The 14,964-nt window shown below is 34.3% G+C and overlaps 2 protein-coding genes across 6 annotated transcripts in view; one reads left to right on the forward strand and one right to left on the reverse strand.

Annotated features, from left to right (window-relative positions):
* The window catches only part of LOC138327680 (large ribosomal subunit protein bL28m-like), a 103,808-nt gene that overhangs the window by 83,030 nt on the left and 5,814 nt on the right, over positions 1 to 14,964 (reverse strand). The window lies entirely within an intron of this gene.
* LOC138327678 (uncharacterized) overlaps positions 1 to 14,964 on the forward strand; it is a 56,191-nt gene that overhangs the window by 6,560 nt on the left and 34,667 nt on the right. For 4 of the 5 annotated variants that reach the window (XM_069273967.1, XM_069273968.1, XM_069273970.1 and 1 more), the window contains exons 9-24: positions 964 to 1,102; positions 2,007 to 2,118; positions 3,574 to 3,644; positions 4,122 to 4,169; positions 5,116 to 5,235; positions 7,255 to 7,317; positions 8,840 to 8,898; positions 9,414 to 9,530; positions 9,878 to 10,216; positions 10,622 to 10,822; positions 11,243 to 11,514; positions 11,898 to 12,052; positions 12,422 to 12,524; positions 13,273 to 13,357; positions 13,753 to 13,851; positions 14,485 to 14,536. In XM_069273967.1, coding sequence (XP_069130068.1) covers positions 964 to 1,102; positions 2,007 to 2,118; positions 3,574 to 3,644; positions 4,122 to 4,169; positions 5,116 to 5,235; positions 7,255 to 7,317; positions 8,840 to 8,898; positions 9,414 to 9,530; positions 9,878 to 10,216; positions 10,622 to 10,822; positions 11,243 to 11,514; positions 11,898 to 12,052; positions 12,422 to 12,524; positions 13,273 to 13,357; positions 13,753 to 13,851; positions 14,485 to 14,536 — 2,035 coding nt within the window. The remainder of the gene's footprint in view (positions 1 to 963; positions 1,103 to 2,006; positions 2,119 to 3,573; positions 3,645 to 4,121; positions 4,170 to 5,115; positions 5,236 to 7,254; positions 7,318 to 8,839; positions 8,899 to 9,413; positions 9,531 to 9,877; positions 10,217 to 10,621; positions 10,823 to 11,242; positions 11,515 to 11,897; positions 12,053 to 12,421; positions 12,525 to 13,272; positions 13,358 to 13,752; positions 13,852 to 14,484; positions 14,537 to 14,964) is intronic. The other variant, XM_069273971.1, reaches the window with a different exon arrangement.

A 14,964-nucleotide genomic window follows, 5' to 3' on the forward strand; every position in this document is an offset into this window, starting at 1 on the left:
TCGAGATGTAAGTATTACTGGGAAGGAGATGAGAGGGCTGTGAGTCGTGATGTAAGTATTACTGGGAAGGGGATGAGAGGGTTGTGAGTTGTGATGTAAGTATTACTGGGAAGGGGATGAGAGGGCTGTGAGTCGTGATGTAAGTATTACTGGAAAGGGGATGAGAGGTCTGTGAGTCGAGATGTGAGTTTAACTGGAAAGGGGGTGAGAGGGTTTCTGAGTTGTGATGTAAGTATTACTGGGAAGGGGATGAGAGGGTTGTGAGTCATGAGATAAGTATTACTGGAAAGGGGATGAGAGGGCTGTGAGTTGTGATGTAAGTATTACTTGAAAGGAGATGAGAGGGCTGTGAGTCGAGAATGTAAGTATTACTGGAAAGGGGATGAGAGGGCTGTGAGTCGTGATGTAAGTATTACTGGGAAGGGGATGAGAGGGTTGTGAGTCATGAGATAAGTATTACTGGAAAGGGGATGAGAGGGCTGTGAGTTGTGATGTAAGTATTACTCGAAAGGAGATGAGAGGGCTGTGAGTCGGAGATGTAAGTATAACTGGAAAGGGGATGAGAGGGCTGTGAGTCGGAATGTAAGTATAACTGGAAAGGGGATGAGAGGGCTGTGAGTCGTGATGTAAGTATTACTGGGAAGGGGATAAGAGGGTTGTGAGTCATGAGATAAGTATTACTGGAAAGGGGATGAGAGGGCTGTGAGTTTTGATGTAAATATTACTCGAAAGGAGATGAGAGGACTGTGACTGGAGATGTAAGTATTACTGGTAAGGGGATGAGAGGGCTGTGAGTGGAGATGTAAGTATTACTGGTAAGGGGATGAGAGGGCTGTGAGTTGTGTATGATGTAGTTATTGTTGTTATCAATTTTAGTTTTTTGATGCTTATATATAATCTTGACTACCTCATATGAAAACCAATAAGTCAGTCAATCTAAATTTTTCTTGATAAAATTTGAAGGCCAAGTCCTCTAAGGATCTCCTCGAGGAGGCCAGAAGGATATCTAGACCAGGGTCTGAGGCTCTGTATAAATCAGGCAAAAAGAAGGAGTCGCCAAGGAAGAGGGATGGAAAGAAGGACAGTAAAAAATCTGCCAAAGGTTGGTGGAATAGTGGTGAAAGAAATATTACAATTTACATTGAAAGCTGCCTTAGTGATCACCCCTGTAAAAAGACCACCTGCTTAATAAAATCACTTTTAAGGGTCTTTTAAAACACAATTTGCCCAGTGTATAAAGACCATTCGACGCCAAGACATCCCTTGGGTGGTCTTTATAGACAGCTTTGACTATACAAGGAAATTTAAAGGAATTGTAAGAACAAATCTTGTAATGGCGCTCAATTGACATATCATTTTAATTATTTGATTCAATTTTAACTCTTTCTTGAATGTAAAATTAATACCTCAAAGTTAACAAAATTATTTTATATCAAACAGAAATTAAATAATATAGTGATATCTTTGCTAAAAGTCACCAAATTTCGAAAAATGTAAAACAACTTATTTTATGCTGTGACATAATTTTGTATTTTCTGCCAAATGACTTTTTCACAACACTTTGTATTTACATTCTAGACTCCTATGCTTCTATTTTACTTGTGTTTGAAAGAATTTTATAATATCCTATTCCGTCTTTGCATATTATTGAGTTAGCTCCCTTGTGGGTAGGTATCGATTGTTATATCATTATTTGGTGAGCGCAATTCACGTCATTTTGCCGAAAAGTATGACGTTACGCTTTTAAACACATGACGTCACAATCAATACCTACCCGCAAGGGCAGATAACTCTGTGATATGCAAATACAGAATTGGCCTCAAAATATGCAAATATTAATAGCATGCATAAATAAGTTAGTTTTAGCACCTGGTCTTCTTTGATAGGCCTAATTACACAGAAAAGATAATTGTTGTTTTCTGAAAAAAAAAGTTCATTTATTGAAATACACTACATGTATAAGTTATTTTAAAATTAACACACAGAGTGGTAACTTTTGATTTCAGAAAAGGGAAAAGGAAAGGGTAAAGAGAAAGAGGATGAGACGGAAGTGAAGCCCAGAGTGGAGAGGACTGTAGATGAGATCATCGCCTCTCTCCGTGCTCATTCAGGTCAAAAGTAAGTCTATTTTGTTGTAACTTTTGTAATCTGAACATCAAGATGAATTATCACCTGATCTTTTCATGGTCACTCAGGACAAAAGCTGTTGGTATACTTAACATATTGTATTAACATCAGCATTAAATACAGTGTAAATTATCAATTATGTGGGAATAATATTTTGACGATTTCCATGAGAATTTTTTTTTATATTTCCCCAATTTCAACGAACATCCTCTTGGTCGCAAAACAAAGAGTAGCTCTGACCATGTATCATTTAGTATAATGCAGCACATAACTACTGTATTTTCCGGACAATAAGTCGCACCTGTGTACAAGCCGCAGAGGCCTTTTTTACGATTTTTTCAGGTTTTGTACACACATAAGACGCACCGTTACATAAGCCGCAACCAAAAGTTAGGCCCATGCACCCACGCAACCCTCTGTGTATACGATCGATCTCTGATGAAGCACGGTAATGCTTATCGATCGATTAGAATCACGAAAACTGTCTGTAAACTTGTTCTGTAAATGTATAACAAATAAAACTCACAATGATATAAATATCTTTAGCAAAATTGATTTGGTCATGTTTCTGTTCGTTGTTTACTCTGCCATTACGTAAGACTTCTTGTGTGTAAACAAACATGGCGGCCGTAGGAATTCACGCTTACTCTCTCTCTCATATTTCAACATGCCGGTTAAAATACTTTCCTCAATATGCATACGATTTTCTTTTATATCTATTTTGATATACTTCGCGTATTAATTATATTGATGTGTATAGGATTACTTTATTATCAAGACTATCATTAACCTAAAATTGACTTCGTTTAGAGTGTTCTCTCTCAACTTGCCATCCCATGATGCAATTCACCGAAGCCTTATTTTTGTAAACTTCCGGATATGATTTCGTGGTGTTTGCCGCTGCAGAGATCGATTAAATGATGTTTTTATACGACTGTTTGGTGCTTTTTAACATCGCTATAATGTACGTTATTATTTTTATCTTTATTATATTTTCATCACATATTATATCGCTTAAACACTTCTACAGTGATATTTTCGATGTATAACTTTACTAAACCGCTATTGTGTTGCGCTAGTAAACAAACACGTTTCAGTCGGCGGATTTTCCTTGAATTAAACAATTTTACGAATGAATATGCATCTGATATGTAATCATTTTTCATCGTTAATATATTTTCATTGCATATTTTATCTTTTAAACACTTTTACAGTGATTTGTTCGATGTATAACTTTACAAAACTGGCGAGTAAAACTTACAATTTTCACATGTGAATCACAACGTAATAATGCCAAAACATCGTCAGATTTTGGTTTTCGTCCACAGATAAGTCGCACTTGTGTATATGCCACACTCCCGATTTTCAGGGGAAAAAGTAGCGGCTTATACTCCGGAAAATACGGTAATATTATCTATTGTATTATTTTTTGTATTAATTATTTAGGAAAATGTCAGAGGCGGACCGGAGGATACAGGAATTATTGGATGGTGTTATGGCAGGAGACAAACTCTACGGTAAACTAGAACTTTTCTATACAGTATTTGCCTTATTAGTGCCCCTCCCCTCTTAGTGCCCCTCCCCTCTTCTGGATGATCTGAATTAAGTTATATCCCCCCTCTCCATCATATGGATTTAACAAGTTTTTACAACTGTGTGCTTACTTATAACATCGGCATTGTATCCCTGGGGAGTCTTTCACATGTGAATCATGACATAATATTATAATACTTCTCAAAGGAAAGAAAGCATATACATGTTTACTGTGACAGATTAATTTGCCATGAGTACAGAAAGAGTAAAAATGATATATTTTTTCAGGCAGTCTGGGAAAAGGAATAAGTGAAAGCTTTCACAGGTTACAGATAGATATATACATGCCTATACATTTTATATTACTAAAACTGGATTCTGTAGCAAATTACAAAAAGTGCAAAAATGACGTTTTGTTTATAGAGGATTTATTATCTATATATTATTTGTTGTTTATATAGAGGATGAAGATGGACAGAATGGCGACTCACCTGATCTGAAGAAATCAGGTACAATAACTTTTCTCACATTACTCATATTTAATGTATGTTCCTTGACAAGGAATAAAAATCACTTTGTTATAAACAGGTTTTACTGTATGTTCATTTTCACATTTTTTTTTGGACAGAAAAGGATGAATATATTCATGTTAGTCATGTCCATGAAGTATTTGTCTGCCTTTATCCCCCTTCATCAATGCTAAGTCTGGTTATCAATGTTAGATTCATGTATATGATTTATTTCAATGTTAGATTCATGTATATGATTTATTTCAATGTTAGATTCATGTATATGATTTATTTCAATGTTAGATTCATGTATATGATTTATTTCAATGTTAGATTCATGTATATGATTTATTTCAATGTTAGATTCATGGATATGATTTATTTCAATGTTAGATTCATGGATATGATTTATTTCAATGTTAGATTCATGGATATGATTTATTTCAATGTTAGATTCATGTATATGATTTATTTCAATGTTAGATTCATGTATATGATTTATTTCAATGTTAGATTCATGTATATGATTTATTTCAATGTTAGATTCATGTATATGATTTATTTCAATGTTAGATATATATATATGGTTTGGACCTAATGTTTTGGTTATATTACACTTTTGGTTGATTTATTTTCATTTCATGTTCATCTTTTGTATCATGTTTTCTGAAGATTTTACTAAATAATTTTGTTTTATAATTTTATTTTGTCCAAAAAATTTACATTTATCTTAATATATTTTCATCAATGTAGTTCATCTGTGGACACCTGATTTTCTTATTTCTCCCCGAAAAAAAATAGCTCCTGCTTTTTGTGTAATTTACATTTTATGTTATCAGTGTCTATAGTCAGTGTAATTTTTGTAAGCCATTAGCATGTATTTTTGCTTTTTTATAATTTTTGTTTGTTATATGTTGTATGTTTTGTGTATCCCTTATAACTACAGATACAGAACTGGACCTGGACTCCCATGGGGTCTCACAAACCCCACAGCTAGAGGGCATTAGTGTGTCGTCCCCTTCAGTGGGCGACACCACAGCCCGAACTAGCCCATCAATGCTGGACGGTATGACCGCACTTACCTCCCTTGTACTAAATGCCCCTTAGCCACAATCACTGGTGAAGTTTACTTTCATATAACCACCAACTAGTGCATGTATCACATTTAGTATATTCACCCAATCCTTAGAGCAAGTTTACTTTCATATAACCACCAACTAGTGCATGTATCACATTTAGTATATTCACCCAATCCTTAGAGCATTTTTCACATTTTCTTCCTCTTCTTGGTCTCAACTTCTGCATGTTTCACCCTTTTTGTAACAAAACTGGTATGTATCCTGATCCTTACAGCATGTTTTTATGTTTTCTACCTCTTCCATCTATTCTTCTTCTTGTGTAACAAATATAGATCACATGAACCATGTACAGATGTATTATGTTTCACATTTTTCTTCCTCTCTTCAATTAATGTATTTTATAATGAATATATATTATCCTATGCTTATATAGCACATATTTCACATTTCCTACTCCCTCCCGTCTCAACTATTACATTTTAGTACAATGAACATAAATTATCCCATGTTTAGCACCTATTTTCCCATTTTCCATACCTTTTCCCAATAGATGCATGCTCTTCTCTAGTGAATGAGATATACCTTTTAATTCCAGCCATACTGCGTGTTTCTCATTTTTCTTCCTTTACAGTTTTTAATCCCCAACTAATACATGTTATACAACTGACCTTTATATAAAACCTTTTAAGTACCATGGTTCTTCCTCTCAGGTATTTAGTGCTATAGTTTGTATGACTTAATGGTTTGATGTTTTTGTGGATATTTGTGAACTGTACAAGTATCTCACTTACCATGTAAATTATAGTATAGAAATGTTCCTTTACCTTAATTAGTACTGTAAAAAAACTTGTGTAATTTGCATACAAAATTTCTGTTCAAAATAAAAATAAAATAGAAGTAGGTACAACTGTTTTAATTTCACCCTTTTGCAATAACAAATCCATAATTTAGATTTTGTTTTTACCTTTTTGCACCATTTTCATATTGCCTTGGTTTCACATCATATTTTATTTACATTTTATTATTTATTTACCTTTCTTACCCTCACTGCTTTTACTATCCCACAACATGTCCTAAGTGGATAGAACTATGATATGACCAAATTAACTTTTAATTCTCTTTATCAGACTGCATGTATTTTTTATCACATAGAATCGTGTTGTAGTGGTTTCATATATGATTAACCATCTAGGTAAAATGCATGTTGTTATCAATTTTCTTCTTGTGTGTATTCTAAAGTCATAAAACCTGATAAGATGATTCCATCTTGTAGCAACACAGTCACCACAAGTGTTTATATTGGATTGTACTTACCGTTTATTATACCTAATGGGCTTTGTTCCATAAATTTGGATGCATGTTGTGTCTGTTTGCCAAACCCAAACCAAGTCATTGTCTTGTTCTATTTTCGTGATCAAATCAAATATTAGATTTTTCATTTAATGTACAAACTATTTTAAGATCATCCAAGACACTTCATTAGATGACACGTTAATGATATATAATTTGGTCAGATGACTGTTATACTGTGGTGTTTATTTTCTATTTACCTTTTTTTACAAGACCCCAGTGGTAATGTATCACGATATAGATTTCAAAAGCAGGCTATAAGATATATAGGGTCTCAATTATTGCACCCTCAACAAAACATCAGAGAAATACCACAATGTGACTTCTATACAGTTCATATTATCTTTCTAATGTTTTTATTCAGGGTTTTGTAAGAATAAAAATAAATGTTAGTTATGGTGAATATACACATGAGTTGATAGAAGTTATTTTACATACAATTTATTTTCAGCCAATCTTGTAATTTTTTCCCACAAAAAAAAAAAGTGAGAGAGAGAATAGAAATCCTTTCCTGACTGTTGTTGTTTTCACTTTCATCAGATGATTTTAAGTTCCATATGTCTTTATAAACCTGCATGTGCACTTAATTTTGAGCTATGAACTCTAAATATTATTGGTGTACAGTGCATGCTATATTCTTTTGTTACTCCATTTAGGATCAAAGGAAGGTGGACAGCAAGAACAGATTCCAGAGGAAAAAGAGGATGGAAAGACAGAAGGTAAGAAAGGATGGAAAGTGAATATTTCCATGATTATATGAGATAAAGAAATTCCCATTAGAAAGGTAAGAAAGGATGGAAAGTGAACATTTCCATGATTATATGAGATAAAGAAATTCCCATTAGAAAGGTAAGAAAGGATGGAAAGTGAACATTTCCATGATTATATGAGATAAAGAAATTCCCATTAGAAAGGTAAGAAAGGATGGAAAGTGAACATTTCCATGATTATATGAGATAAAGAAATTCCCATTAGAAAGGTAAGAAAGGATGGAAAGTGAACATTTCCATGATTATATGAGATAAAGAAATTCCCATTAGAAAGGTAAGAAAGGATGGAAAGTGAACATTTCCATGATTATATGAGATAAAGAAATTCCCATTAGAAAGGTAAGAAAGGATGGAAAGTGAACATTTCCATGATTATATGAGATAAAGAAATTCCCATTAGAAAGATAAGAAAGGATGGAAAGTGAACATTTCCATGATTATATGAGATAAAGAAATTCCCATTAGAAAGGTAAGAAAGGATGGAAAGTGAACATTTCCATGATTATATGAGATAAAGAAATTCCCATTAGAAAGGTAAGAAAGGATGGAAAGTGAACATTTCCATGATTATATGAGATAAAGAAATTCCCATTAGAAAGGTAAGAAAGGATGGAAAGTGAACATTTCCATGATTATATGAGATAAAGAAATTCCCATTAGAAAGGTAAGAAAGGATGGAAAGTGAACATTTCCATGATTATATGAGATAAAGAAATTCCCATTAGAAAGGTAAGAAAGGATGGAAAGAGAACATTTCCATGATTATATGAGATAAAGAAATTCCCATTAGAAAGGTAAGAAAGGATGGAAAGTGAACATTTCCATGATTATATGAGATAAATGAATTCCCATTAGAAAGGTAAGAAAGGATTAAAAAAGCGAACATTTTACTGATTATATGAGATAAAGTTCAAGCCAGTGTTTTGTACTGTAACCAAAATAAAAAATTAAATTATCATATTTTTTATGTTAATTAAAAACAGCATGTGTAAACTTGGAATCTACTGTTGTTTTCAAAGTTATAAATAAATGGTAAGCATGTATGCTCCTCAGAGATAAGAAAAAAGACAATACAGAAATTAGACGTAACCTAGATTGTAAGGTATTAATTACCTGTACAACCATTGTGAATGGCATCAATTACCTGTACAACCATTGTGAATGGCATCAATTACCTGTACAACCATTGTGAATGGCATCAATTACCTGTACAACCATTGTGAATGGCATCAATTACCTGTACAACCATTGTGAATGGCATCAATTACCTGTACAACCATTGTGAATGGCATCAATTACCTGTACAACCATTGTGAATGGCATCAATTACCTGTACAACCATTGTGAATGGCATCAATTACCTGTACAACCATTGTGAATGGCATCAAAACTGCTGTGTTATAATCGTAGTAATATCGAAATATATTGAAATTTTTCTATGTCAACAATAAATGCCCTGATGGTTTTGTAGGCGAGGCAGGAGCTGGCCAGAATAACAAAGGAATTACAGAGGACAAAGCAGATGATAAGGTAAATCATTACATTGTGTGTAGAGGAGAAATCTGTTTTACAGACGAACATTCCTTTACTTGATGGTAACATACACATGTACATGTATAGGTATATTATTGTATTTGGATTTTGGGGCAAAGAAGTAATTCCAACTGTGGCAATCTGCCCATTTATCAAGACACAAAAAGAACAAATAAGTAAAATTACATCTTGAGGACGTTTACAATTAAAAGTTCACAAAAACATAAACAATAGACACATATAGATCATATAAATAGATTACAGCTATGCATATTGTCTAGGTGATCCCTTTGGTCGGTATACCAGTAATCAGCTACCATTGCTGAAGGCTTGATACATGTATTTGGATTAATTTATAAAAAATCTTTCCTGGGATTCAATGTTTTCCTTTTTTCATGCCAATAATCTTTCTAGCTTTTGATTCTCACTGAAATGAACTTAAGATTTTATCTTAAAAGTTACATTTTTCATATTTTTATTACTAGTTCTTTGACTCTTTCTTTCTGATACAGCCACAGACAGACATACAGATTCCTTACCCACCGACAGACACTGCTACTCGTGGAGTGATCTTTGGGGAAGAGATCACAGACGAAGGGAGACAACCAGAGTCTATTGACATTAAACAGGTATGTGTTGTGTATGATATAGCAGTCGTATACGATTTTACAGAAACAATTCTTGATAATTTCCCTTACTTACAGTAATAGCCTTTCTGGCCCTAAGATTATACCTAGGTAATTTAAATATTGTATTTGTAAAAGAAAAATGATTTTTATTTATTTATATATATATCTAAATCAGTAAAAATTCAAAGTAAATCAATTTCTGTTAAGATTTAAGAATGTTTCATCATATTGAGTTAAAACTTATTTTCAAAGTTTTCAGTTGGAGTTAAAACTCTTGATATACAAAAACTGTATTGAAATACTTGATTGTTTTATTTCATTTAAGTTTGACTAAATATTTTTTTTAGATTTATGATGATTTGATGGCTCCTCCAGATGCTACTTATGAAGACATTGTCAGTGTAGCAGGGCAAAGTTTTGATCTAGCAGGGAGACAACTCCGCCAACCAAACATTCCTCAGTCCACGATTCAGTCATCTTCAGTATCATTTTTGTCGTCATGGAAACCAATGTCTCCTCGGAAGTACCCTCCTCCTGAGCAGAAGGAAGCTCCACAACCTACAAAGAATATCCATCATTTTTGTACAGTGACAGCTGATTATCAGCTTCCTGATGAATTCCGAAATGTGGGGCGAAAATACCACACGCCAAGCCGGTTCGATGGCCAGCTTAAACATCCATACAGGGTAGGAACTCAAAATCAAATTGATTTTTAAATTCAGAAATAGGTTTTACCATTTCATAAGCTGCAAGCTTGATTTTTCATCATTTGTATATAATGTATAAGAAGAATGCTATCTTCTCAATTTTACGAGAAATCCTCATAGTCATTTGAAGTGTTTACCATTGTACTCACTTTGTGTCCTGTCTTGATTTCATATACAGGCAGATGCATTTACGAATTACCAACAATTTCAGTTTTAGAAACTGCAGAAAAATAGTTTTTTGATGTTGTATGATTAATATCTACTTTAGCCTAGAAGCTGAGGTCCAATCAAATCTGAAATATTTATGAATTATTAACATTTCCAATTTTAGGAAGTAAGGAAATTTGTACATGTATTGATATTGTCTGGATATTTCATTTTTAGTTTGGAAGCTCAGGTCCTAGCCAGGCCGAGACCATAGAAGAGGAGACAGCCTCACAACTGTCGAAGGCATCTGAGGATCGAGACGCTGAGGAGGAGAGACTTGTATCCGCAGCTAGACGGGTATTAATGGAAGCAGACAATGATATGACAACTTCACGAGAAGATTCCTTCATGATCTGGAAGAAACGAGCTGAGAATGTGGTGAGGTCATAAGTCTGCAGACAATCTTTTGTACTTATTTCATTTTGTTATATCTAACAATTCATTCATTTACAACAAACTTCACTATAACTCTGCCTTGAAATGTGGATATATAGACAGTAAAGTAGAGGTGTTTATGTCTTGCAGACATTTGCCGTTTTCAATTCTAATTACTTTTGAGTTAAATATTCACATGCTTTGGTTATTTTGCCAACCTGATTTGTTCGTACCTTACCTGGTACTTTTATACACCTACATAAGTGAGAGATATGTCGTGTAACCCATATCTGTACTATACTCTCACATGTCTTGCCCATTCTGCTTTTGTTATGTTGAGATTGGTATTGACAGTTATATCTAGTTCATATTTTCCAGTCTCCAATCTTCAATAATCCTTGCTCTATCTTAATCTCACCTCAGTTTGATCAGGATGAAATCAATGTAGAAGGCTCCCAGATTGTCTTGAAGTCAGATGAATCACGCCTGTACTGGATGCCTGCTCCTCCTAAACTGGACGTCCCGCCTGTCAAGGTAAAAGAGGTCCTCTTTCCTGAGTACCAGCCCGCCGTTGTCCTAGGACAGGATATCCGTGAACGTTCCTCAACACAGCAGGAGGAATACGAGGAAAGTGAGGAAGAAGAGGAGGAGGATGATGTCACAGAGGCTGGGCAGGAATTACAGGAGAGCTTTAGGTAAGGGAGATAACACACTAGAAAAATAACTGAAACTTTAACTTTTTGAAAATGTTAGTACGGATGATACATCTATTATATCCTGAAAGTGTTTTCTATGTCTGAAAAAAACCCATTAGCCCTAGTGTGGTGTAGAGGTATAGGGTAGCTTGTGTGCTGTCGAGTGGAAGCATATGAAAAATTTGATAAATTATGTATTCTTGCCAAATATTGAATCATCTGAAAATGTCAGTTTCAGATATATTTTAAAGATGTAAAACAATTTTAATGCACTTCAAAAATTAATGAAAATAATATCATGTTTATACAGGCAGTTAAGAAAAAGTTGTTGTCAGCAAAGAAAGCCTCCATTTGATACTCTTTTGTGCTGTACCATTTTACAGAGTTATCCACCACAAGAGTTTGTCAGCCCAGGATCTGACCAAACTTGATCTCGCCAAATCACAGTACCAGGAGGATGTTAAATCGGGTAAAATCTACCCGTACGAAAAGAGGAAGCTGATGAAGGGAGAGATGCCAGCGGACGATGGAAAACCAGGTAATTATTACTCAAACAGAAACTTATTAAGAGGACATTAGGATCTTATTGATGTAAGTACATGGTGGATTGTAAATGGAAACAAACTGAAGATCATATTCTGATTATTACATTGTATGTATGACTGAAAATTAAAACCTGGTTTAATTATAAGTTCTATGATTTTCATTCTTTCTGTTCTGAAACTGTTATGAAAAAAAGTATGCTGCATGTGTTAGTTTTGGGAGACTGCGGTATGTTGGTGCTTTACTCTTTGTATCAGTATTAACTTTTTACATTTTCATGGTGTTATGTCATTAACTTGACCTAATGCATCTAATATGTGTCCATATGAAATACTGAATATTATTCATCTGTTATTGTTTACAGAGGAGTTGAGTCGAGAATCGACCCCGATAGGACCGCCCCCTCCCCAGAGTGGAGTGGTAGAACCCACAGAGGAAGAATACGAGCCAGTGTTCCCCCTTCTAAGGTGAGCTGTCCTTCATATCTTATAACACTGAACTCAAAATTAGTGATGTAATATTAATGTGTGGTATATACATGTATAGGATTTTAAATAACTGTTCATTCCTTGTAAGATTTTTTGAAGAAAGGAAAAGATGCAATGAAGTACCTTACCTAGATGATGATATTTTGTAATGCTGATACAGGCGGAGTCGGTCTGGCCCTATGTTAGTCGGTTTAGATGATGATATTTTGTAATGTTGATACAGGCGGAGGCGGTCTGACCCTATGTTAGTCGGTCTAGATGATGATATTTTGTATTGTTGATACAGGCGGAGTCGGTCCGACCCTATGTTAGTCGGTCTAGATGATGATATTTTGTAATGTTGATACAGGGGGAGTCGGTCTGACCCTATGTTAGTCGGTCTAGATGATGATATTTTGTATTGTTGATACAGGCGGAGTCGGTCTGACCCTATGTTAGTCGGTTTAGATGATGATATTTTGTATTGTTGATACAGGCGGAGTCGGTCCGACCCTATGTTAGTCGGTCTAGATGATGATATTTTGTATTGTTGATACAGGGGGAGTCGGTCTGACCCTATGTTAGTCGGTCTAGATGATGATATTTTGTATTGTTGATACAGGCGGAGTCGGTCTGACCCTATGTTAGTCGGTTTAGATGATGATATTTTGTATTGTTGATACAGGCGGAGTCGGTCTGACCCTATGTTAGTCGGTTTAGATGATGATATTTTGTATTGTTGATACAGGCGGAGTCGGTCCGACCCTATGTTAGTCGGTCTAGATGATGATACCCTCCTAGTGCCTCAGGATTACAACTCGGCTATGGATGAGGTAAGTCATAATCTTCATTATCCTGTACCAAACGATCATCAACATAACAATTGCTGTATATATCTATTGATCTCAATCATTTCTTCCATCTGAAATTCAACTCTAAAGCCATACATATATCCTCTCTGTTGATATCAAAGTCCCAAATTAAGTTTACTTTTGTATCAAGCATCCTCTCGTTTTGTCCTAAACCTCATTCAATCCCAAACTTTGTTTCAATTTTGTCCCAGACTTCAAAGACAGACGCTTCTTACTTAAGAATAATACATGTGTAGAATCTTACATTGATGTATAGAATGAATGTTGATTGTTGAATTCCTATTTCCTTGTTTGAAATTTTCATTAATCATGCAGTTTGACAGAAAGATAATATGATTTGTATTTTGTTTTTTCAGATAAAACGTCAGAAGAGAAATATCCGTCAGATGAAGCTGAAATGGAGGCTAGAGGAAATAGAAAGACTTGATAAGGAAAAGCGACTGATGGATGAAGAGGTAATTAAAGGTCACTTCAAGGTCAAGGACATGTAAGCCACATCAAGGTCAAGGCCACCTAGCTAGGCAACTGCAATGTTAATTTTTAAGGATGCCTACTTTCTTAACATGGATATATTATAATCAAATGGTCAAAATCAATTGGATTAGAAAAAATTGCCTGAAAAATGTTGAAGAAATAATTAATATTCAAAGAATATCAGTTAGTTTTCTTTGTTTTATTATAAATAAAGTGAAAAATACTTATCATTTCATGATTTAACAAAGGAAATCTGCCTGAGAAGAACAAAGTAATCAAATTTTAATTAAAATCCTTATATTATTGATTCAATTCAATGATATCATTAGTCAGGTAATGTGATATAAAGTTTCTGAGAAATCAATATCTAACAATTTACCATGAGTTTTTCACCTTTAGGTCACAAATGCAAGTATGTTAATCTCTAGCTGGCTGTAGGTTGATGTCTTTTTCTCTTGGAACTGCTAAAACTGGAAGCTTTTCATCAATGATCTTTGTTGTTAATAGGGTCACAAGACAAAGTCAAACCAACCTATCTGGGAATTTAAGTAGTACATGTACATTGCATTAATGTTTTTGAGAAATTATGTCTAAATTATTAATTTTGTTAACAGTTAATGGAAGAGTCTAAGGACAATGTGGTCATCACTACTATAAAACAAGAAGGTATGTATACAAACTGTACCATTGAGTGTAATGTTAGCATCACTTCATCCTCAATATTCAAGGGGTTACTATCACTGTCATTATATCTACCCCTGGACTATTGCATAGCAAAGCTAAAGGCATTTAAGGAGAAAAAACTGACCAATCATAGGCCTATATAGACTTTTTTGAAAATCACAGAGAGAGGCATCCAACTTCAAGGCCATACAGTCTTCTACTATTATATAGTCCAGGGTTGGATATAACGACAGTGATAGAAACCCCTGGAATATCGAGGATGTTAATATAACAACAGTGATAGTAATCCCAGGAATACTGAGGATGACACATTTGCCTATCATGTCTGGTATAAATAAGCAATTAAAATACATGTACCATACTTTCGAATTCATGTTATAACATAACAGTGATATTGAAATACCAATTGC

The sequence above is a fragment of the Argopecten irradians genome, chromosome 7 (assembly GCF_041381155.1).
Source record: "Argopecten irradians isolate NY chromosome 7, Ai_NY, whole genome shotgun sequence".
In the NCBI taxonomy this organism is placed as follows: domain Eukaryota; kingdom Metazoa; phylum Mollusca; class Bivalvia; order Pectinida; family Pectinidae; genus Argopecten; species Argopecten irradians.